General features: G+C 40.4%; 2 protein-coding genes and 1 long non-coding RNA gene across 12 annotated transcripts in view; 1 reads left to right on the top strand and 2 right to left on the bottom strand.

Annotated features, from left to right (window-relative positions):
- The window catches only part of LOC119456267 (uncharacterized), a 35897-nt gene that overhangs the window by 949 nt on the left and 8574 nt on the right, over positions 1-26374 (top strand). Inside the window, exons 2-3 of one of the 2 annotated variants that reach the window (XR_005193091.2) lie at positions 2178-2248; positions 4628-4745. This is a non-coding gene — a long non-coding RNA (uncharacterized LOC119456267). Of the gene's footprint in view, positions 1-2177; positions 2249-4627; positions 4746-26374 lie in introns of those variants that run through there. The other variant, XR_007467580.1, reaches the window with a different exon arrangement.
- Positions 847-19315, bottom strand: LOC119456264 (ferrochelatase, mitochondrial). Its single transcript, XM_037717928.2, has 11 exons — positions 18993-19315; positions 18858-18899; positions 15292-15414; positions 15078-15226; positions 13280-13352; positions 12639-12807; positions 12039-12137; positions 10023-10130; positions 4623-4787; positions 3491-3550; positions 847-1782 (listed from the first exon to the last, which is right to left on the bottom strand). Exons 1-11 carry the CDS (start codon positions 19043-19045, stop codon positions 1651-1653), a joined length of 1173 nt encoding a protein of 390 aa, XP_037573856.1. The 5' UTR covers positions 19046-19315; the 3' UTR covers positions 847-1650.
- LOC119456263 (CLIP-associating protein 1) overlaps positions 22371-26374 on the bottom strand; it is a 215005-nt gene continuing 211001 nt past the window's right edge. For all 9 annotated transcript variants that reach the window (XM_049669642.1, XM_049669643.1, XM_049669641.1 and 6 more), the window contains one exon: positions 22371-24509. In XM_049669642.1, the coding sequence (XP_049525599.1) occupies positions 24408-24509 (102 nt within the window). In that variant the 3' untranslated portion in view covers positions 22371-24407. The remainder of the gene's footprint in view (positions 24510-26374) is intronic.

Below are 26374 nucleotides of genomic sequence, written 5' to 3' on the forward strand. Positions count from 1 at the left end.
ACGCGAGATCAGGGGAACTGCGCGTTTTCTTTGTCGTGCTCGCAGCCGATCACGAATTCGTAGAAACGATGCGCGCTTCGTGATGAATGCCAACGCAACTGTTTGGACTGGGCACGCATCTGTGACCCTGTTATCAAAAACTATTGTTTGTGCTTTCGAAGGGGCGCATTCTTTGTTGACAGCGATTTTTGACGAAAATGATGTCCTAATTACCCTGACCAAAAGCTAGTCGATGCACATACCCGCTAATTATTGGTAGCTACAAGATATCCAATCATTGCAACTAATTTTACTTTTGCACCAGATTCCTTGTTACTTCTTTTCATGGAGTCTTCTACTGCACCTTGTGAAATCTATTCTATGCAGACACACTTTTTTGTGATCTGTTCTGGTGGCATTTCCTGTTTTGCTTATGTTAGCGTATGCCCCGCATTAGAATAAGGATGGTCATCTTCCACTTCTTCTGTCGCTAGTGTACAACTGTACAACATATAAAGTAGTCTGTAAGTTGGTACTATCGATTAGCCCATGACATGTACAGTCTAACGCCTTTACAACGAAGTGCTAGGGGCCTTCGAAATCATTCGTTATACAGGTCACTTTGATGTAAAGGTCACACACCGGACTGCTCACAATAGAAGCAGTTCTGAATGATTCCTTCGTTATAAAGGTAATTTTGTTGTAGAGGTGCTCAACTGTATTACTTGCTGTGAAAACTTGTGTGAAAACAAGTTTTCACACTGAGAAGGTAGGGGTTACTCTACTGTACTGATTAGACACTGAGAATATCTGCAAGTCAACTTTCTGAACACCATGCACTACAGGCAGCAGAATAAAGGAGTCAGTATAGTTGTCATCAACTGATGGTTTATTTGCAGTGACATAAACTTTATATGGCAAGAAATAAAAGCTGGATGCACAATAATGCAGAGATTACAATGCACTAATAATACTTGGTAGCATTAATAGCAAGGAAGAGCTTTGTGCGTGGAACAAAATTTTTGACAGAGTAACAAAAAATATGCAAGCAGCAGACCTCTATTTTACTTATTGATAAAATCCCAAAGAGGATTTTTAGCAGTGTGGAAAATGCAAATATGAATTGCACAAATGAAAATAAATTGGAGAAAAATGCACATTTTTTTTTCTTGGTAGTAGTGGCAGCCTCACACTGAAGCAACTAAATCATTTAACAAGCTTTTTATAATGAACGTTGATGGCACTGTACTGATGTTTATCAAGTCAGAAGACAAGGACAATGAAGATTTGCCACAGTGCAGCTTGGACTGCACACAAAGGTTTCGGATTTAATTTATATGATATTTTAAATCTAATTTCCTCGTGCCGCTAATACTTGGCCATACCCCCACACTGGGTTTGCACCATATTTCTTGAGGTCATCATCATATCACCATAAAAGCAGTGTTTGAGCATTGCCGAGGCTGTAAGCAGCCAACACTATTGAGCACCACGTCAATGCTAGAATAAACATGGCTGTGGTCTAGCATCTTTGAAGTGACCATAATGTACTGGAACACTTTTTTTTTTTGTTGTTGTCATTGCACCTTAACTATCATATGCTCAGTGACTTCATAACGCTTCTGCACATGTGAGCTTCTTTTCTGCAGTAAAGACAACATGGAATGTCAGTCAAGGCAATGTCTCAATCCACCTCCGCATGTTCTTACATGCATCATTTGGGCACATGGGACACCTCATGAGGAGCTGTGGAGAACATTTTTGTTTGAGTACCAGGTGTTCCTTCACTAAATCAGCTATGCCCTGAAAGAAAGGGATGAAAATTGGTAGTTCACAAGTAACATGCAAGGAGTGTCATGCACAAATACAATGGTAAAGAGGCTTATCTGCCCTTCTGCCAGCTCGGCTGCCATTTGAGGAACACATAGGAGGTCCAATTTTTTTTTTTTTTTTTTTTTTAAATGCAGAAACATGCATGGAGGAGCAAATGTCAAGCAAACACCATGACAATAAAACAGTTTGTTTTCAGCTTTCAAGATTGCACTTTAAATAGCTTTAATGTCACCAAAGCCTATGTATATTGAGATGTGAGGTGGCCTTTGCATTATAATGAAGGCATTGATACCAAACTGATGTGAAGACAATATATCTCAGGTCTAGTTCAACATCAACCCAATCCTTGTTTTTTATTTTATCAGGACTAATGGGACTATTGTGACCACCCAGAGATAGCTCGTCGCAAATGCCAACAAGGGCCCGAGTACTATGGGTATGCAAATGTTACTTTATCGGTAACGCTTTTTTTACTGCCACCAATCCTGCTGGAGGTAATGGGCTGGCCTCAAAGCCTGTATAGGAAGTTGTAGGTTCTTTAGTCGATAATGTACCACTCAGATACAATTTTCCATATTTGCTTCTTAAATAAACTGCAACCTTGGCTCTGCCTGCACTATTGCTTTTTAATAAAGAAACGTATATTCACCTATTAATTTCAGTTGTCCGTTTAGTATCTGTGTGTTCATTATTGGCTCATGAAAGATGGAAAAATGTTGTCTTATGCAAGTGCTTATGGATCTGAAATTCCTGCAACACTGTTGATATTTAGCATAGAAGACATGCAAGTGTGTGGGCTGACAAAGAAAAGAGCCTCCTGTATAATGCAATACTGCTCCACTTTCTGAAATGCAAGAGAATTCTATGAACCACTGAAGAAACACTGCACTAGTAGATGCTGCCATAACTGCAGCTTGCTTGTTCTGGCAATTCCAAGTAGCTGAGAACTCTGGCTGCTGAAAAATGGGGCTTTGTTTAGAAGTACTTGGCTTTAGATGTGCATCACGGCAACAAAATGTCACACCTTTAAACAGAAGACCTATTCCGTATACAGAAATAGGTGTACACATAAACACTTTCTACCATCATGCCCACGACAGAACCCCAGGTGGTCCAAATTACTCCGGAGTCCTCCACTACGGCGTGCCTCGTAATTAGATGGTGGTTTTGGCACATAAAACCCCATAATTTTTAAGTGCTGTATATTATGATGTATATCAAATCCTTCCTTTGTTTAGAAATCTATGCACATGCTTTGCCATCATTATATATATATATATATGTTTTTAAACTGGGATTGACTTTTTCATCGCAACCATCATTTTTGTTCAATACATATATCCTGAAGCAAAAAACACTCTGGCCTAAGATGCCATGAGAAATTGGAATTTTGTCTATTTCATCCTGCCGATTCCTGTGCTGGAAATGGAAGCTATGGGTCTTCTTTCGGTGTGCCTGTCATGACTTTTGTATAGGATGGCAGAGAGTAGCGTTCAAAGTCAGTCATGCCTATGCACTCATCTGCCTCTGTGAGATATTAAGTGAGGGGGCTATCTTATTCAGTATGCTGTAAAAAGAAAACAGTTTCTCCATTTGACAACACAATGTGATAATTGCTGGCACATGTGGAAGAAAGGCAGCATGAACGTGTTATTTAAAAAAAAATAAAGGTACTAGCCTGGATGAATACGTGGTGATCATTCAAGGCTGGCGCACGAATGAAATTCAGCACTCCAATCTGCAAGTGATCGTCATCACATATTTCATTACAGATCTATGGCATTAGTTTTCCCAGCTATGGTGGCCACATTTGAGTGAAGGCAAAATGCAAGACCACCTGTGTACTTAGAATAAGGTGCACATTAAAGAACCCTGGGTTGTCAAAATTAATCCAGAGTCCACTACGGTGTGCTTCAGAATAAGATCACGGTTTGGATGCGTAAAGCCCCAGAATTTAATTTTATTTAGTTTCATGCAGGCATCATCATCATAAACTTACACTGCAGGACTGTGGTCATGATTTTTAAAGACATTTTATTTGTGGAACTCGGCTTTTTAATATAGAACTTAAATATTTTTACAGTTGTTTTCCTTAGCATAAGTTGAATATACAATGGCTCTTTGGTTCTTCTACAGCTTTTGAAAATAGTAGCAATGTCTGCAGCTTGTGTATCAGTTGACTCACGTGTATGTCAGTCCCAATGCTTTCAACATTTAAAGGTCGTTTACCCCTACACAATTGTAGGAGTTACATTATGGCTCACACATTTGTGTTGACTCACTCTCCCTCATTTTTGTACTGCCAGTTTCATTTATCGCATACACACACAAAAAAAAAATCTGACATTAACTGTAGCGGTAAGCAATCAAATTCTGCAGCAGGAATGCTTTTTTGAACCTTTAGTAGGACGTTCTGGTGGGCTAGTTTGTTCATAGCTTTTTATATGTTTTTAAAGCTGCGCGGAAAAAAATGAGGACACACGAAAGAAACACACACGAGACCACGAGTGAAGTTCCTGCGCTCGTGGTGTCGTGTGTGTTTCTTTCGTGTGTCCTTGCTTTTTTTCGCGCAATTTTAAAAACGTTTTTTGAACCAAGTGTTTGCAACTCTATTTTGTGGCTTCACAAAAGGATAAACAGTGAACCACTGCACAACAGATTCTGAAAAGCCTAACCAGCTGAAAACTTTTAGTTGTGATATTTCCATGCTATACCTTAGAAGTGCCACTTTGAAAATACAGCCTACACACTTGAACTTTGCTGCTGCAGGCTGTCACGCGTTTCACTAATCATCCCATCGTAGCACTTGCCTCAGGTGCCAGCTCCCTTCCCAGTTCGACGTCCATGTCGTAAAGTGTCTCCACGTGCTCGTTCACGAAGCTCACTGGCACCACCATCACGTGCCGGTGGCCTTCCTTCACCAGAGCATGCATGGCTTCCTCAGTCTTGGGACTGAGCCAAGGCATGGGGCCAACCTGAAGCGAGCAAGCGTCATTGTGACATTCTTGCTAACTCTGTGTGCTGCAATATTTTTTTCCGGTGTTATACAAGCAGAACAGCTGCTTTGCTTGTGGTAACTTTCTCAATAACTGCCATGTTTTTTTGTTAATGTCTTTATGCGTATCTACAAGGAGTTCTGCAGAAATCACCTATAAAGGTTCCCATTTGCTGCTTTTAACTTGTTTCTCATGTGTTGCATGTGGTGAAATGCAAACTCCATCCCATGACTGCAAATTTCCCAATCTGTTGCTGCCCTCGGCTGTAGCTTCAATCCCTCTCGGATATTAAATTATGTACAGTCGATTTCAAAAGATTACGGACCGTAGGACCTAAGAAAACATCAAATTTCTTGAGTGGTTTGTGGTTGTATCCAGAGAAACAATACAATAGCACTATGTTGTTCACATGCACTGGTACAGGCTGCATGCCCAGTCGCTGGAAGTATACTTGCAGTCCATAAAATTTTGATACCAATAGCACATATGAATGTCCTTTCAACATGGCTTTTTGACTATAATTGCTCACTTGTTTCCGGATTTGGGAAGAACTGTGGTAAGATTTTACTGAGTTTCTGAATGACTGCCCTGCTACTTCTACAGTAAGATCCAATACATAGTGCAGAAAGCTTTTCAATGCAATATTTTATTCAACTGATCAATGCTTGCACACTTGTTTTTGAGGCTCGTCACGTCCAGGTTGCCTTATTTTTTAAACTTATTTTCCAATGTTATGTCTCATCCGAGTTTTATTACTTTAAAGCAGTCATTCCAATTTTACAGTTATTTAAATTATTTGAGAATTATGAGCACCTTTCTGTCAGGCTCAGTACAACTTTTTATTGATAATGCATTTTGTTATATTTTTAAACTCGTTCTTGTATCTCTAAAGCACAGTTGCATTGGGGGAAAAAAGCGAACTTTATTGAAATCTTTTGATGTTTGAAATTTCCATGCCAGCATTCGCAGCCTAGACCAGTAACTGCCAAATAAAGGTTGCATTTGGCACGGTCATCTCTACTCATTTATTAAAATATTTTGTTTAACGGAGGTTATGCCAAAAAAATTTTCCTGACTAAACCTGTTTTCACTCGTGAAAAATGCTACAGGTTGTGACTAAGGCCAAGAAATGTGTGATTAAAGTGCCGCACTCAACGAGAAAATTAAATCGGCCAGTTACTGTGCATGACAGCAAGCACGCAGTGTGCTTTCAACAAAAATGCAACTCCACAATCATTTGGATCCAGTGCGCGGAAAAAAAATTGATGAATGTGGCGGTTTGTTGAATCATGTCAATAACCAACAGGAAATATGTAGGAGCATTTTACCAAGCATTTCGCTATCTTCAGTGGCGTTTTTTTTTTTGTTTTTTTTTTTTTTGGGGGGGGGGGGGGGAGGGGGCCTCTAATAAACTATTTCTTTCTTTCTTTCTTTATTTATTTATTTATTCATTCTGCAGCGCCAATATGGCATTACAGCAGAAGGGGAAAACACACGTATGAATATGTCTGATTACCACATAAATGAATGTACAAACACCCTAAAGAAATAACAATTTAAAGGGAATAGTAAGAGAAAGAAAGAAGCAATGGCAACTAGTCTCTAATGTCCTGGAACATTGTCAGGAATAAAAATGCAGCAAATGATCACTGGGAAGGCAAGGCGGCATGTAATGAAGAATCTTATGCAATGTGGCCTTGAAAGAAGCATGGGTTTGACAGTCATGCACTGGGGTAATTGGTTCCATGCTGCTAACGTATTTTGAAAAAAAGACGCCCAAGAAACAGAAGTACGGCAAGATATCTCACTTATTGACCAGTCATGGTCATGGTGCACAAAGGCTAAGTACGGTGGCAGAATATACAGTTCTCAGTTAATCCAAATTTTGTGAAAATACCATAAGCTGTACATTCTTTCCAACTTCACATGATGTCTGCACTTTTTTAGAAGCAAACCAACCTACGTGACCCTTAACACAATACACACTGCTGCAAAAAATTATAATCATGTGCAACAAACCTGGCGGCTCGGTTCTGGACACACTGCAGCATATTGATAAGATTAGACATGTGCGAGTCTCACACAGCAAATGCATACTCTAGTATTGGTCGTATACATATTCGGAAAGTAAAGAATTTTCTTAATCGTTTCGATGGGCACTGTGTCTGCAAAGTGTGTACTTATTACTGGAGTGTGCTTGTGCGTAAACAATATAAAATGGCACTTTGTGGCGTTTAAAGTCATAGTCCATTTTACTGTATAGATTCCAGGTCTTTCTCAAGGTGGCAAGTATTTGACAAACTGTTTACAGCACAGTAGATTATGCAATCATCTGCATACAGTTGAAGCTTGCATGTTAAGTCTTTAACAATGCCGTTAATGTAAATTAAGAATAAAAAGGGCCCCAAAACAGAACCCTGTGGGACGTCAGACGTTACCTCAAGACATTAGGATTGACACCAATTTATGACGACTCTCTGCAGCCTGTTTTTCAAATAGTCGTTAATCCAATTAATGATGGTGTGGTGCAGGCCAAGGAAAAGTAACTTATGTGGCAACAGGGCATGAGACAGTGTCAAATGCTTTTTTTTTTTTTTGATCTAATAACATGCGGTCTATCTGCTCATGTGGTCAAATGCAGAGAAAAGATCATGGTTAAATTCTAAGAGTTGTGTTATACACGAGAGCCCAGATCTGAAGCCACGCTGACACATGGTGAAGTAACTGCTTTGTTCTAGGTGTTTCATTATTGCACTGTACACAGTATGCTCCATCATTTCACAACAGACACTAGTCAATGAAATTGGTCTATAATCTACTGCAGCTTTTTTTTTGGCAACACATTTGGGAATAGAGACTATGTTGGCATTCTTCCAGGTATGAGGCAAAGAACCACTGCCCAGTGATTTTGTGAACAAAATAGCCAAGTAATAAGCTATCTCTTTAGAACAAGACTTTAGAATGTATAAGGGAACGTCGTCAGGTCCTCCATCGGACTGGACCTTGATATCGTTTAGTAACTTTAAAATGCCAGCATACGTGAAAACTATCGGCGACATAGGCCCACTAACATTTTAATTAACACGTTAAAGTAGTTGTCTTTGGATAGTTTAATTCCAGTTTTCATATCTCTAGTGACAGTTCTAATTTTATCAAGCACATTCTCTATGCATTTTGTCTTGTAAGAGCATTGTTTTAATCATAACCGCTTTGTACTGTCAAATTTCTTCACCTTAAATTCAGTAACCACAAGTGAATTAAATGTTTTAACAGTCTTTAGGGTACAAACATAAACCATAGAGTTGCATACCTATTCCGTGGACACAACACCTAGGAGAGAAGGGGCAAATAGTAAGCATTTTTTTTTAAAGCTTGCCCTGAGCTCACGCCTGTTTAGCAATACATGTGCACTTCAGCAATGATTTATCCTTAGATGCAGTGCACAAGCAGCAGCAACCTTGGAACAGCAAAGACTGACAGGCAGCACATTGTTTATAGATCACAGAGACGACTTTGGTGTCTCTGTTGCCAATTTAACCTGCTTCAGAAACTTCTGGCATCCTTTCATAATCAAACGACTTCCAATTGAAGGTTCAGAGACCAACAAATTAAACTTTTTCGTGAACAGAATTTGTATTTCATAAGACTTCACTAAACATTCGTAACACTGTAAAATGTGCCCAAATTTGTCAACCTTAAACAGAAAATTCAAAAGTGTGGGCAAGAGTGTCCTGCATTCATTTTGTACACAAATGAATGCAAGTTCACCTTTATAGAGATCATAGTGATAAACAGGCAGTTTTAAATTAGAAAATTTTATTTTACAAAAATCAAAGGACATTTACACATTTTCTATGCTTGAGTTGAGGCAAATCTGGCCAAGGATACAGCAGTGCTGGTGGCCTAGCAGTTTTTTCACCCTGTTGCATGTACCCAAAGCGAATTCGTTATGAATGCTTATTATCTTTTGCTGTTGCACCCAATTTATATTTTCCTTTTTTTTTACATTTTGTACTTTGGATATATGATGATACCATAATTGCGGCTACCCCATCGTACAAATATGTCGGCATTCACCTTTCATCGGATTTATCCTGGACAACGCATATAGCAGCTGTCTCATCGAAAGCTTCTCAGTCTCTCGGCTATCTGCGCAGAAACTTGCACAACGCACCTTATGATGTACGTAAATTAGCATACCTTACTTATGTTCGCCCACAATTAGAATACGCTTCATCCACATGGTCACCATATCAAGATTATCTAATCCGTATGTTGGAAGGTGTTCAAAATAGGGCAGCCAGATTCATATCTGGCAACTACGACTATCATTCAAGTGTTACCCGAATAAAGCAAGACCTTGCATTTCAGTCATTGGAAGATCGCCGTGTCATCGCTCTTTTATGTCTTTTTCACAGGTACATTTATAGTAATAAATTTCACTGTTTGCCGCTTCATCTATCTGTGCACACATCTCAACGCATTCACAATCCACTTAATAGTTTTGCACGCATTCATGGTCAAACAAAGGCATTTAACTCATCACCACTACCTCGAGCTATCGCACATTGGAACAGTCTTCCGGATCACATTGCATCCATCTCTAATGGCGAAACATTCCGTGATAACTTGAATTCGTTGCGTATTAATATTGTATAAAGATGTTGTACTTTGCTTTTTGTAATATTTGCATTGTTTCCTTTTTTTTTTCGTCTGTAACTTTATTTCTTTTTTTTTTTACTTGTAATTACTATTGCCCCGCTTACTCAATGCCCTTCAATGGGCCTGTAAGGTATCTTGAATAAATAAATAAGTGGCCTTTCCAGCTGAACCTTATCTAAAAATTTACTACATGTCCGATGCACTCCCTGTTGTCTGTGTGTTGCTTCACACCTTCCACTTTACTGTGCGAACATGCACCAATTCGTTCACTTCTGGCCACTTAAGCTGCATATTCAGAATTTTCAAATATCCCACTGAATTGGCTCTCTTGAGAACATTTTCAGAAACTTGACTCCTCAAAGTCTCGTCAAAGTACTCGTTGACGACAGTAATATGCTTACTTTTTTTTTTACTTTTTTTTTTCGAGCATATCAGCTGTGCACACAAATCTCCCTTTTGTATATTGCATTCTGTTATGCACAGCAGTCTAACTAACTAAACCTTTATACTGCAAACTTCCACATAAAGTGTATTACATGTGCACCGATTTACCTTGGATTGCCACACCAAGCGATAAGGGTGGCTGTTGTTCAGCTTGCTCATAATGCTGACCACAGTGGCAGCTACCTCAGCTGGATATGTGTCTCCTCTGTCCACAACCTGCTCGAAAAAAGGAACGCACATTGTTTGGCTAATACATACATGAAATGCTGAGAATGGGGGGATTTTTTTTTTGTATTATCAATATTATTCTGCAGTGCAGAAAGTAGCTTTTACAGTCTTAACTATTGTCAAAGGGTGAAGCGAACACACTGGAGAGTGCACATTATGCAAATAACATTTTGCTTCTGTACGGACATTAAGCCAATAACATGCATCAACTTGGCTTGAAAGCTCTGTTAACATTGTAGCTCTCACGCATACGAGTAGAAATTTGTGCTGTGTGATCTGTGAAAATTGTATCGATTTGACACTGCAGCGCCAGTTGATGTGACCAGACTTAGACAGCATGTGCAGTCGGACATGCAAGTTCGTGAAGTTTGTGGCAACGGAACAGTACAAAGAAACAGGCACACGGAGGGAAGCGACAGCACGCAAGCACTGAATTTTCACGTAAGCTTGTTCACACATGTACTCGGGCATATGCCTGCAAACCACTCCACTATCACTACGATAGTGAAAGCAACAATAAGCAAGGGGAGAATTGAAGTGCTTTCAGGTAAACGTACCTCTTTCTGTGATAGTGTGACAGAAGGCTGACTTACACGGTTCGTTTCTTTGCGCTGTTCTGGCACCATGAATGCTTACTGGCTAACCCAACTTTCTGTTCACTTGTCATGGTCGCTCAGTGGCTATGAAATTCTGCTGCTGAGCACGAAGTCATTCGTGCAGTTGCCTACTGCTGTGGCAGCATTTTAATGGGGACAAAATGCAAATACGCTTGTTTACGTAGGTTTGGGAGCACATTAAAGAACCCCAGATTGTCAAAGTTATTCCAGAGCCCTCCATTACGGTATCCCTCATAACCCACGGTGCAGTTCAAGAACTGTAAAGCCCACAATTTTTTTTCGCCTGCTGCTGGCGACAAGTTCTTGTGGCAGAGTAAGCCACATATATTTACTCGAGTAAGGCCTGCACCTTTCTTTGTTGCCATCTTGACAGACTGCAAGTCTTGCTTTTGCGTTGGTCAAGCTTTGGCTACCTCCTCGCTTTGAATTTTTTGTCAACGCTTTCAAACAGAATGTGCAACCACCGATGAGTCGTTAAAAGAAATTTTTATCTAATATTCTTTCTTGCTGTCATCATGATGTGAGCAGTCTCTGGTGAAACCTTTTTCCTTTACCTTTTTAGCTCTAAGGTAGTGAGTGCTGGCCTTGCATAATTGAATACAGGTATAAGGATGCAAAGAAAAGTTCTTGATAGGTTATGTACAATGTTAAATTAATTGATGCACACACTATGTAATATATACACATACACACCCACATGTGCTCAGTGGCACACTGGTTGGTTCTTGGCTGCAGGGTTAATGAGGCTGCAAGAAAATACAGTTTTCTTGTGGACTCCATGTCTTGAAAACTTGTGTGAGCAGCTTGACTCAGTAGAGGTCTGATTCATTTGATATTACATTTTCGAAGGGGGTTGCATAAACCAAATATGAGTTTATTTTCAATATTCCCTGAAAAACTTCATAACTGATAAGATTGGACTTTCAGGAACTGACAAGTATTTTATATAACCTCATTGCACTATTGTGATGCAACAGTATGTGCAGTGAAACTGATGGCAAACTGAGTTTCATAAGAGTTAAATAAAAAGAGAAAACATTGTTTATATGTTCATGGTTCATGTTGTTTCCCAATTCATATCTGCACAGCAGATAAATATTGAAAATTGAATTGAGGTCACGCAACTTGGATAACGTATTGCTCCCACAATACCTTCTTTTTTTATTTATAATTTTTTCTTTCAAAACACATAATTGAGGTGCGGCTGTACCTTTTGCATGCTTTCTGTTCCACCCTCTCTATTGCATTGACAATATTATCACATAATCCTAGTGCTTGCCTTCATTGGAAGAGAGTGTGCAGAAAACAGAAGAACTACTTGTTGTCGGACTTCCTCAGGAAACTTCTTGAGCTCTTCTTTAATTATGTCTGCATAAGCCTAGAAAAAAAAAAGGAAAATAGATAACACGGGCAAATCAAGTTATCCATACGTACTGCCATTTGCACTGTCTGTCTCTTTCAGTATGGCTGTCAGATTTGCCAAGATCAGTTCCATTGTAATGTACATCAGACAAGATACTCTGCGTATCATATATTATAGCCTCTCTACTAAAAGAAGAAGTGCTCATTGCAAGAAAAGCTTATTTTACTTAGCATTTTATCCATGCATGTCAAGTGCTGGAATTCAGGGGAAAGAAAAAAAAAGTGTGTTAATTTTTTTTTAAATTCAGATCCATCATTGTCATTTAAAAGACAAAATGAGCCTATCAACTTGGAGAAGCTTCTGTTCTAGCCACAACTATAAAAAAAAAATGGACTACACATTTTAATAGTGAATAGCATAACAGCCAATAGTACCAATAAATATGTTATAGTTTTGGCTGCAGCAGGTGTTTTAGTAGAAGCATGCATCATGAATTTCCTTTACATTCTTACTCACCTGAGTGATGGCATTGTGAACAGGCCATCGGTCAATGAAGATCCATTTTGCTTTGCTGAGCAGCTGTTGCTTGCTGCAGAATCTGTACATGGCATTCAGGTTGCTTCCAGTAGTGCAGCAGCTGTACTGGGGGTACTGGGAAAAGGCCACTACTTGCTCAATGCCTTCTCTGGAACACAGCATTGCACATATGGACACAAAAACTCGCATGACAAACAACAGTTGTGCAGTAAAGTGTAAAAACACCCGCCGTGGTTTCTTAATGGCGTTGGTGTTGGGCTGCTAGGCACAAGGTCGCGGGATCAAATCCCAGCTACATGGGGGCGAAATGCCGAAAACACCTGTGTACTTAGATTTAGGTGCACGTTAAAGAACCCTAGGTGGTCTTAATTATTCCGGGAGTCCCACACTACGGCGTGCCTCATAATCATATTGTGGTTTTGGCACGTAAAACCACGTAATTTAAAATGGAAAAGAACGATAAGTAGTCTTATGGGGTCACTAGCCACTGTGAATGACAGGTCCCTGTTGAGCTTAAACACTGATCTTGGTGGAAACTCCAATGCAATAGTGTGCAATCTATGCAGTGGGACACACTGCAATGATGTACAATCTCGTTAAGGCAACTAGCAGAGTCTTACCTTTCAATCTCCAACAAAGCATCCTCTATCAGTGGCTTGGAATAACGGAAGCCAATGAAGTACTTGTGCGGTCCTGGCAGATGCACGAGGGGGAAAAAAATGAAATATGCTTTGGTTTTAACTGTAATCCAGTCACAGCAATAATTTTGCCAAAACACCAATAAACAGAGTTTGCTAGACAGGTTTCAAGGTTACAAGTGTAGTACTTAGGAGTTACACTGCCTGCATAGCACAGTTCTGCCACTTAAACTGCATACTCGAAGATACAGATGTTACTTGCATGAGAAATCGCAATCTTCAGTTAGCCAGTTAACAAACTTCTGCCAGTCTATAATTATTCACTTTAGGGTGTATGTTTCACTTGTGGAATTGAAGCCTGCAAGTGTTGGAGTCATGCCCATTCAACAGAAATTGTGAGAGTATGACCGATGTACAGATATTATTCCCAAAAATAGGCTGCAATAGCCTGTCTTGTACACTGCAAGTGCTACATGCTACAGGCAATTTTAATTCTTTGCAACATCGGAAAAAGAAGGCAGTATAGTTGCATGGACTATTGCCTATTGGTTTTTGTTGCTATCACCATCTTGGGCTTTCAATAAACATGCTGTCTACCTGTGTTGCCTAAAGCATAACACTATACTGCCAATATGCAAGTACAAGGAGTCTTTCCAATATGCTTCATGTTACATATGCATGTGAACACTGCGTGCAAAACAAAATAAAGTATTGATGGAAATTGATGAATGTAATGAAGGCAATAGCATTTTAATTAACATGTGGCCTCTGTCTTCATCTGCATGACTGACTTGAGTATGACTCAAGTCATACTCCTGCCTTTTCCAAGCTTGAACCTTTTTGCTTATACTTAAAATATTTGCACACCTTTTACCAGTTAATTTGTCATCAAGGGTAATTCAGAATTCATGTGGTCACTAAAGCTTGCCTGCTTGTTGTCAATGCTTGTGTGCCAACATGTGAAAAAATATTACTGAGGTTAAAAGTTACAAGTAAAACATGCTATCTTTCTGAAGAAATTTGTTAAGTGCTGGTTAGAAGAACCATATCTTCTTCGCCAGTGTCAAGTCAATGAATTATGACAAAAAAAAAAAAAAATGGAGACGGGGGTGTCGTTGCAGAGTTATTTAGAAAGTTTTGAGAGATTAAATTTCACAGCATCAGACTGATCTAGTCAAGAAGGAAAAAGTTTAGTTACTTGCATGTACATCTGCACATTGAACATCCCTTGGTAGCTGCGTGCTACATTGGGGTGAATGACAGTTTTTCCCTTTCATCCCTCTGTGTTTTAAATATCAAAAACATAATGAGCCTTTTTTTTTTTTTCAAATAAATAATTTGCTTTTAGTGCCAGATTGGAAATGTGGGAAGCCCGGCCTGTGGTTGCTGAAAGCAGAAAATGCAGATGACATATCTCTAGCATATTTGGCAACACCATATGATGAAATCCAGAACTGCCATGGATTTTTTTACAATCTGGGGCAATGCCATGGAGTTTCCTATAGGGGTGCAGAGAATGATCCTCCATTTTCATTGGGGGTGCAGGAGAAAATATTGGAGGGTCGGCCACCCTACCGTCTCCCCCCCCCCTCCCCCTTTCTCTTTTAGAGACGCCCCAAGTGCACTGTCACTGTGCAGAACGAAATGAACACTTTCTGATGCTAAGCCAAAAATGTGTCCGACATACATTCTGCATGGTTGCCTCTGAAGGAGCCAGCCACAATAACTAGCAAGATCAATTAACTGCGAGTGCATATATATTGAGAGGAAAGCAGCACACCAGTTTCAGGTGACATCTTGTCCAGCGTGTTGGTGAGCAGTGCTCCTTGCATTTCAGTCCACTCCAAGAGGCCCTTTCCTGGAGCCATTTCTTTGTACTTCTGCATGAGCCTTGGTGCTCTACGCTTGGCAATCAGCGGGCCTAGAAAACTTTTTGGTTGCAAATATTTTTATTATTTGTGTCGCATCGGTCATATGTGGCACATAAAACATACCTCTGAAAAGGAAGAGACATGATGTCCTCATCAGTGAAGAGCCTCTCAAGATAAGCTGCGACGTCTTCTGTGTGATGGGAGTCTCCCATGTTGTGCAAAAGGATGGCAGTTTTGGCTTGTGCTCTTTATTTGGTGTCAGAAAAAAAAAAGGGGCAAGGCTTCTGTTATCCTACAGGCTTTCCCTCTTCATTAATTGCTGTGGATGTGCCATAATTAGGTGCTGAAATTAATATTCAAGCACACTGCTTCTCAAATCTCTGATATTGTGCGCGTGTTGCTGTATCACTGAATTGAATGATATATTTTTGTTAGAAGTCTTGGTCTAGTGAAAACTACATACAGAAAGTTAGGACATGTACTATGCTAGCTCACAATTCAACTTGTATATCTGCGTTTCATGTACCAAATGATACATGCAGCATGGTCAAAAAGATCTTATAAGGCTTAATATATATTTAAAGACTCGTTGCAGGAGTACCTATAGCAACAGCCTTGCATTCTTTTTCAATGTAATTAGCGCTCTGACAGGATGTATAAATATCACACAAAATATGTGGGGGCATTGAGGCTTCTTGCCTGTGGTTTGAGAACTGTATTTCAGAATTCGAAGGCTACAGCAAGAGTGTACATGACTGCAGGGAAGAACATGTTTCTGTATAATTACATGCTGCTGAAGCTTTGATACTTATTCACAAATTTGTGTATATATGTGTATACATAACCTCACTAACTTTTACTTGATAGTCTAGCATAATTTTTGTATTGAATGATCTTACCAAATATATTTTCACTAATGTTTTCACTATATTTGCCTATAATTCTTCAATTCCCCATTCCTCTGGTCCAAAAATACCATTGGGTGATTTTCGAGTAGAAACCTAATTCAGTAAGACTATTGGCACTCAAAAGACGCTTAGGTATTTTGTTCCAGCTGAGAAAAATTAAATATGTATCTCCAACATTTAACAAATTGTGTGAATCACAACATTTGGCACTCAACTCCAGAAATTCGCTCTAAGCACACACCTATACGACTACCTTAAAGAAAGTATTCGCCTTTGTCATTGCACATTACATTAGTGCTGTCGGCAGTGCTTCAAACAAAAATGCAAATATTGTTAGCGAATTTCATCACTTAATGTAGAGCACCTTGAACAGTAAGTATCGTAATACAGCGCAAAATACAGCAATACATCTTGTACTAGCTGTTAAAATAGTTTTAATATTTGCACCCAGCATGCCCAATATTCAAGAGCAAAACTAAACTAGTGCAACTTCACATCTTTTTGAGATGGAAAGCTGTCATCTATTGACTGTATAAAAGTAAATCTCTTTAGAACTAGCATTCTTAATGAATTCGAGAGTATTACGGAAGCCCGTCTGGTCGGGATGATGCATATTTAACCCTTTCAGCCCTGAATTTTTTTTAACATGCAGAAAAATTTTTCTCCGTTTTGTATTGATTTACTACGGCCTAAGAAGCACAAAAATATTTATTTTATTCGGAGTACCACATCAGCTTAAGATATGGCGTCATGTCCTATATATAGGACACCAGGGCTTAGTGGTTGTAAAGAGCAATATGAAGTATTTCGAAGTTGCATATTATTCTCGGCTTTATCACAAATTGAAATGTATAAAAACTTGCATGATGGTCATTTGACAGTGGTTCTTTTGCATCAGAGACATCAAAAATATCCTTCGTGCTGGTTATACACGGCTCATCATTGCACTTCAATGGCGCTATCTTTGATAGTAGCTTTGTCGGATGTGTTTTCGTCATAGATAGTCAATTATTATACTGTACAGAAATTACTGCTCCCCAAGCCTGCAAAAGCAAACTATATCCCACTTTTCATCGTCATCGTCTGCTACCTCCAACACGCAGACGTCCTTCATCATTGCATTTGAAAGGCCTCCATCTACTTGATAGTCGCTTTATCGGATGTACTTTCGTCATAGATGGCCAAATCTTTGTCTATTATGCAGAAATTGCTGCTCCCCAAGCCTGCAAAAGCAAACTGTGTGTAGCACCCACCGACGCCGCAACGTGGCGACGCTCTCGGCGCTCTCGGCCGGCGCCTTGGTGCCGGCTGCAAAAGACGACGAAAATAAAGTTAGGCGGCGCGTGCTCGATGCGTAAGCATGGCACGCGCTAGTCTGTTCTAAAAGCATGCTGCGCTGGTCCTCTTGTTCAGGCGCTCCACTGCGACCCCTCGGTTCCGGACATGTGTATCCTGGTTTTCATCGTCATCTACCTCCAACACGCCCACTTCCTTGATTATTGCACTTGAATGGCCTCCATTTATTTGATAGTGACTTTGTCAGGTGTATTTTCGCCATATATGGCAAATTCTTCGTCTACTGTGTAGCAATGACTGCTCCCCTAGCCTGCAAAGGCAAACTGTATATCCTGATTTTCATCGTCCTCGTCTTCCACCTCCAACACGCACACTTCCTATAGTGCAGCAAACATATTTGGGTCCTTGATACACATACTAAATATTACTATAGGAGTCCCCATTCCATTGAATACAGAAGTTCAGGCTGACTTACCGCCTTGGGAATAATAACACAAGAAATCGGAAGCTGTTACAAGCAACAGCGTCCTCACTGTACATTCAGCTTATTCCGGGCCCTTGAGAACCATTGAGCCCTGGTGTCCTATATTTAGGACACGCAGATCATGGCGTGCTGTGGGCTATGCGCAAATAATAGGCAAAGGTTCCCGATGTAAATACACTCCTAACGATATCAGAAACAACACACAAAATTATGATTGCTACCGAGACAATAGGTATTGAGTAAAATATTATCAAAAGACGCGGAAACTGCTGCAGTCGTGTTTATTGTCTTCCGCCATTTTGATTTCACTTCTAGGGCTTTCTGAGAAAGACAAGGATGAAGAAACTGTCGCCTATGTGGGCGGAGGTGTATGGAGAATAGCTTAAATTCCTTCTTGAGTTTGCTAACCATTTGCGTAACGATTAAGAACAATTTCTTTTCGTGTCCTTTATATAGGACGCCAGGGCCTAAAGGGTTAAAAGGAAGAGATCCAGACACCGCGCAAAATAGTCTAAAAATATATTTACGTTTCAGCTCTCCCATGGGGGAGCCAAAACAAATAAATTTTTAAACCATTTTGGGCGGTGTCTGGATCTCTTTTAAATAGCATTCTTATTGTGCTGCCATTTGTAATACCTATATACTTTCAATTGTTTAATGGTATTGTAGATTATAATACAAGTTTGTCTTATGTGGTGGCTGGTTCGTGAGGCCAGTATGGGGCCAATTAACATAATGACTACCCATTGGTACCAGATATGAACCATTGATGACAGGATTTCACGTACACTATTTAAGCCAAAACCAAGAATACAATTAAAAAAGGATTTCACGAATTTCATTGGGATATATATATATATATATATATATATATATATATATATATATATATGACACAGTTTGTTTGCATATTTATTTATTTAACAATAACGCTAGTGTTAGCGCGTGCGCGAGGTTTCGTGTAGCAGACGAACTGGTACATGTACATAAATATTACTTACTCTTGGGAGTACTGCCGGAAAGATTTCAGCTTGCATACTTTCCTGCATTTTAAATAGTGTTCCTTATTATTCATTTTAGCCTCCTGGCGCCAGACAGATATTAATCAGTAATTCAATCTCACCACTGATACGTACCACTGATTTCCTGGTCGCAGTAGTCGACACGTTAGATGATGCGACGGCAACATACCTGGACACTGCTTCGGGTAATATCGCGACCTGTTGCGCCCACGCCCACCCCATCGCAGCGCGCCGCTCTACAGGAGGCCACGTGGTGCCGATAAGTTAGCGCAAAGCAAAGTAATCGCAAACGATACACGTGCACATTCTGCTGTATGCGAGCACACGGGGACGGGAAGGTCGTCTGCTACAGAGCAATTCGCTCGTCACCAAGCACGTGTTCAGAAATCAACATGCCTATCCCCTTATGAAACGTTAACAAGCTGTCAGCCGATGTTTTCACGACTCTGAAATCAGATTAAAAAAGAAAGGAGGGGGGAGGCTTCAACGTTTGTTACGTGATGTCCAAAACCCAACGTCTAAACGTATTTCCGGCTGCCAAAATCGCTTCCGCCAAATTCAACAAGCAAAAGCATAGCCTTTGAGATCCGCTTTTTAAATTTAAAGAGCCTCACTCTATAACACAAGCTTAAACACTTTTTTGTTTTTTTTTTTTTGCGTATGTAGCGCCCGTGTTCTTGAAAGAACCTCTCTCGCCGCTTTTGCTTAGATTGACAAAATGCTAAATAACGCTCCATAAAGTAAAATAAAACCTGACGATGCCAATAAGTATTATCATTCAATAAATATTAAAATATTATTAATATTATCTGAGACGTGGGAGGCTGCGATCTCCAAACCGGACCTGGTCGACCAGCGCGAACATAGGCGCGAACTCGTCGCCGGATACAACGTTCGACCGCTGGCGCCACGCTGCGTCGCTCGCGCGTACCGCGTTTCTGGGTGCATAGCCTCCTATATATAGATTATATAGGAGGCTGTGCTGGGTGGTTCGCACTCGAACGCAATCATATGGTTCGTATGAATGCACACTTTCGAAGCGTGGCTGTATCGCTGAATGGTTACGGCGCTCGCTTCGGGATCGCGCGTTCGCGGGTTTGAATCCCGCGCTGGCTAGAATTTTTTTTTTTAATATCACGCTTTTCCTTTTTTTTTTCCACTCTCTGTTTGCCAGCGCGGTCGTTTGAACCCCGGTGCCGCGGCGGCAGCCGTGGTGCCGGGCGCCGACGCGAAGCGGTGGTCGTTGAGGTGTTGCGGAGCGCAGCGTAGCAACACCCCAACGCAACTGGAGCAGTCTACCTGACTGCTCCAGTCAGGTAGTCAGGTAGGTAACTGGAACGCCCATGTATTTCGTCCCACTCTTCGGGAAATATCTCGAAACTGGTGTCATCCTGGAAATTCATTTCAAGTGGATGAGTCTTGCAAACTCACCGGCTAGAATGCGTAAAGTGCTGTGTATCGTCAAGTAATTAACTAAGAAGTTCATTAGTCAATTTTTGTTAATTGAACGTGTTTAGATTCCGCGTGCTACTAATGTCCGCCTCATCGAATAACCCAGCTCAGTGATAGGAATTATACTACCTGCCACAGGCGATTTTTAAAAATTCCGTAAAGCTTAAAAATGAACACCCTGTATATATGTCTATTTACAAATATATCTGCCAAGATTGCGACCAACCCAACATTAGCCAAGCAGCTACGCCAAACCCACGAAACGTGTTCCGATGGAAAATCATGCCGACCAACTTTCTCCATTGAAAATCTAGTTTCAGCACATTTCTTGCATGCACAGAATAATGAAATGCCTACAGCTGCAGAAATAATGAAAAATTTTCCTTTCTTCAATACGTTTTGTCAAGTTTACAGAATATGGACTACATGCGATAACTCTAGACAGGAACATCAGAAACTAGAACATGAACTATATCAGGCCTAAGCGTACCTCGAAAGCACATATCCAGCCACTAGAAAAAAGTCGCAGTTTCGCCTGAAAGGTGAAGCACTGATTGTGATGGCAAATTAATAGACAGCTACACGAAGTAAGGAAGGCAGTTTTATTGGCAGTGTAAACTTGAAAACACTTGCTTACAAAACTAAGCTTTTCAGACACGACTTTATCCTTTTGACTGAAAACTTGCTTTCACCTTATCCAGCCACTTGAAAATTATGCCTGGTGCACGACATTGTGAAAAAAGAATGAACGAAGTGAACCCACTACATACAACATACTGACACTGAGTAAAAAAAACCCAACCGTCTGCCTTCCCACTCATTCTGCTAAAGCATTTTGCACATGTTAGTCAACATTGCAGCATAATATCAATCATAAGTGTTTCAAGATGTATGCAACATTTTAAATATCATTGCTTTCATCAGTGCTTTTGCTGTTGAGGCACTATCTTGGTGTACACATTTGTGTACCCAGCGTCTGAACGGGCTAACAAGCATGGTAGTCACGCGCGCACAAGAAAGATGCTGGAGCTGAGAAAGCGTGGCAGGAGCGACGACTGAATTGACCTTTGTGCTGCCTCTCACTTCAATGCGAACTAAGCGGTGAGAACACAGCACACACGAAGCTATCGGCACTCGGTGCACTCTGTCCCCATCGGAGATTGCTTTCAAGATAGGGCCCACATGGCCGCGCCATACGCAGCTGTCACCGAAGCAGAATGCCACCGGAGTAGAACTTTTGCTTTGGATGCTATTACGTTGGCATGCATAATTGTGCACACATTGCCTGAAGGGGTTATTACTGCCCCCAGTTGTCATGCAAGTCCACCAGAATTTGTTCTAATTTCTCTTGCTCCAAGCATAAAAATGTGCCTTGCATGTCCGAAAGCAAATGGGTGCCAAGCTGGTGATGACTGCATTGCATTTTTATGGTCGTTTCTGAAAGATTACTTCTTGTGAATGTTGCTTTTCAGTCACATGCACAAAGATGGCATTAAATGCATACAATACAAACTTACCTTGTCAAAGGAAGAGTAATGCATGGTCTTCTAGGGATGAATTTTAGTGTACCAAGTTTTGATAAAAATTTTCAAGTTAGTATTAGGTACCATGAATCAGCCTATCTCAATGTGGCACCTGCGCCACAAGAGAGAGTAGTGAAAATCCAAGTAGATAATTTTATTGCATTCCACCCTCACTGGAAGACAGCCACCACGACCAAATTCATTAATTTGAGTTTGAGCAGCATGCTTGCATTGATATGCTGTTTTATAGCTCCAATTTGCATAATTATAGCTGTTGTGTTGACCCAAGATGACGCAGACTCGGCAACTGTTCTTGGACACATCTTGCAGCTGACCACACAACAATGTTCAGACAGCGACATGCAAGTTGTGCAATCTCCTTTTTTTCTTGCACTTGTGTTTAACTTATTCTGGTAATTAAACTTCTATTTGCGCTACACTTTTGCCTCACAAGAAGTAATTGATGAGTGATATAAAGTGAAGAAAAAGAAAGATTACCATGTCAGGCACAAAAAAATCAAGACAGTAAAAATGTTTATTCCTGACTTGTCATTTCAGAATAAAATCTTAAAAGCGCAAAGGTCTTAATGGGGGGAACAGATGTTAGGACATGCCTTTCAAAGTTTCACAAACAGTGAAATGTTAATCACTGTGTAGAAAAAAAAAAAAAAAAAGCATGGACTTGCATGGGAATGTACACTATACAAGTAATACCTTTGCAAATGAAAGGCTTTTCTTTTTTGATCCTCTCTAAACAAAAATGACAAAGCATGCAACAGAAAAAGTACTCGCACTACAAATATAAATAGTCCACTCGAGCAGCTACAAAATTCATTAAGCAGCATTGTGCAAGTTACATAAGATGAATGCCTTCAACTGCCAGCAGCAATTCTCATCAATTACAAATGTTATTTCTTCTTACACAGATGCAACCTTGCTAAATGCAGGCTAAAGCAGTGCCCTTGGTTTGTGACAGCCATTTTTTTTATCTTTTTCAAATACAACGTCGTCGAGCACTCAACACACACACAAAAAAAAAAACGTACAAAAAAAATGTAAAGGACTACGGCACTACATTGTATGGCAGCCTGGCAAGATGCCACAACCTAAATCGTCTTGTAGAAAACACTCTGCACAATCACACGCATGGGCCACAGAAAAATGGCATCACTCTTTCACCTGCCTCACATTCCATTGGCAGCAGGCAGCAACAAGGAAAAAAAAACAACATACAATGACCAAAGCAGGAGCAGCTTAGAAAGCCATGAGAGTTTTGGCAATGTTTCTATTTCAACACGAGAAAGCAGCATGTTAGATGGCTCAGCATTTCTACTTGCATCACACTTACTCCACCTGTGTACATATATATATATATATACAGGGTGTCCCACATAGCATGAACAAAGCTTTAAAAAAATCTACCTGTAGAAACGCATACACTTTCACGTTGAAGCTCCAGCAAGTCATGTTGCACATTTTAGGCAAAAAATCTTATAACTGATCACCGAGCCTTTTTTTGCAGAATATTGCAAGTTGTCACAAAAGTTGACGCATGCCATCGGCATGAAATTTCATGCTCCGATTACAGCAAAATGAAAGCAAGCGAATTTAAAGCAAGGTCAATGTTGCATGGGACATCCTGTAGACTGAATGTATGGTACCAGCATCAGCACTCAGCCACAGGCACTAGGCACCTAGTTTACTGGCACAAAACTAGTAGGACACTATGCAGCGGTGGCCACAGATTTCCCCTGTAGAGCTACGATGAAAAGGCAATCAAAGAAGAAACGACGCAACAGTTGTGCCAACAACGTCGCATGTTACATGAAAAGTTTTGCTAGGACAAGAATTGGGCCCAGCACACCGGGCTACTAGTAACGTGATCAGCATGAACACAACATTATCTCAAGACTGCCCCTGCACTGTGGCAGTCCCACATGACACAGTCCAATATTACAAAAACTTGCCTGATGGGACAAAAGTAGGTGTAGCACTGGTGAAGCAGTCACCCTCTTGCGCGCTTACGTGGCTCAATGTGGATGAGCGTTAAGTGTAACTGGCCTGAACCACAGTTCGTGCATGAGTGTCACGGCAAAATTCATAAGTTGAGAACACGCTTTGCCCTCAGTTGCGAAATCTTGCACCGCAGCAACTTGCTGGTGCAACTAATCCACGCTGCTGAGGGCTAGTCAATTCTTGGCAAAAATAATGCGACACTGAAGTACATGTGTACACATGTGTAAATACATAAAGAAAAACAAAATGGAAGTCCCTGAAAGCAACCAACTTGTTCACATGAAAGTGGAGCACTGCTCTCTCGCAGTTATGTAATGAAAACCTGAAGACATGCACTTTGCAGCAAAATGTGCTGTAGTCGCACACTCGAAAAAAGGGAGAAAGCACACGGCACATGAAAACCAAGTTCCTGTTTTAGTTGCTGCAACAACTAGAGCTCAGCATGGGGCCACAGTTACGAGCGAAGCAGCAGTCAAGCAATGGTGGCAGCCCAAGGGAAGCATTGGCTTGGAAGGTACTGCTGGGGCGGCCCCTCACTTTAGGGGTTACTCGAGGAGGATGCTGTATTGGAAGGGGAGCCGGGTGTACTTCCGCTGCTGTTGCCCTGTGCCCTCTGGATGTACAGGTTGAGAAGCTTCAACTGTCACAAGAGAAAATAATAACATAAGAATACAGTGGCAAGAAACAGACAAACAAGGACTAGTTACTGACATGACATTATCGACTTGTAATTTTTTTTTACATTATATGAAGGTCAAAACCCTCTAAATCTTGGAAAAAATACTGGCAAGCACCAGAGTGCCCTTAAATAATTTTCTGTTATACTCGTTTCAATGAACCAATTTCTAGGGGTGTGCGAATACTTGAATATCACTGAATCAAATCCGACGGTAAATGTACGCAGACTAGTCAAGTTCAAATTATCCGGCAAAGGCAAATTTTAGGATCGAAATAAAAGTTTGCGCCGATAGAAATGCGAAGACCTTCGCATTTCGAGAAATGCGAGTGACGGCGAAGACCTTCGGTTGGGATCTAATTAGTACCCGGAAAATCGAGTTAACCGGAGTCAAATTAACGAAAGCCTACTGTATTGGGTTATTGTGTGGGATATAATAAATTTTGGTGATACTGGTTTTCATGAGATGCGTAGAGAATGCAGTTTCTGGATCTGGACCAATGACCATGACAGCTTAACGCTGTAATGCCCAACATACCATTATTGCCATGCTGAATTTCATACCTGAAAATTTTGATTTATGCTAAGGGAACTTGACACATAGTCTATAGTAGCATTTTTATATATTGGAGTGAGTTCTTGGTTGTAGATGGTTGAGCAAACCAATTAATAATTAATTAAACACAATTATCACACTCCTCTAGTTTGTCATGTAATTTTTGCCACCCCCCGTTGCAATACCCTCGTTGTGAGGGCCTTTAGGGGTTTCTTGTAAATAAAATAAAAAAAAAAAACCTTTTACTCAAATATCCCTTTTTTCCACAAATGTATTCTTCATGGCCAAAAATCAAAGAGGACAAGCTGTTCTAATTTTTCCTTATGTGGAACTGTGTTTGGGCATTACAGGGTGAAAGAAATTTAGAACTTCACCTGCACGGTAACACATCCGCCCACATTTTATTGCAGCTAACCTCTATAGAGACACTAGAAATAATTGGGTTGAGCTAAATTCCTGAAATTTACTTACAGAATAATACTATACACTTGTGGAAGTAAACATTGTTTGCATACGTTCAACGCAGGTGTTGCACCATGTGCAGCTTTTGGAATCATACAATTAGCAATTGACATCATTTCAAAGCTGCCGATGGTGCTAAGAGATTCGGGGCGACTGTTGCGCAAATCTGAAGATTTAAAAAAGCGCACTTCAAGCACTCTATACCTTAAAGCCGAATCTCATTATAATGAAGTTAGACAGATTAGATTATATGGCAGTTGGGCAAAGAAGGTAGCATGACGTCACAGATCGAAGTGCACTGGCCTTGTGCTATCTAGGAAGCGTTGGCTAAGCAAGCTTCTCAATTTCCTCGCTTGACCACGAGGAGTTCATAATTCTAACCGCTCAGCAACGTTTAATTAAACACTAATGCTTTCGCATACACAACTCATAAGTGCTTAGGCGTCCTCGGATTTTTTTTTTTTCTTTTCTTCACTCGCGAGTCAATGATCAAGATGTCAGATTTTTTGCACCTTCCCACCTCCAGTATAAATATTGTGCAGATTCGTACACTAAAACTCAATCCGGAATTCTACGCTTATGTGCGTCTATCTTGGCTGCGCTGGTTTATCGACAGATGTCTTCACATTAAATATTCTCGAAGTAGTCATTTTTGGACGAGACAAAAACTTCCAAATGGATGTAATTATGCAGTTACCGAGAAAGCTCATAATATGCTGGTGCTGAAATATCTACCAGCAGTATGGTGCACTGAGCCTCAAGAAAGCTTCGGACAAAAATCGCTGCCTTTTTTGTGCTATGCGTGATTAGT

This window comes from Dermacentor silvarum, chromosome 6, assembly GCF_013339745.2.
Source record: "Dermacentor silvarum isolate Dsil-2018 chromosome 6, BIME_Dsil_1.4, whole genome shotgun sequence".
NCBI lineage: Eukaryota > Metazoa > Arthropoda > Arachnida > Ixodida > Ixodidae > Dermacentor > Dermacentor silvarum.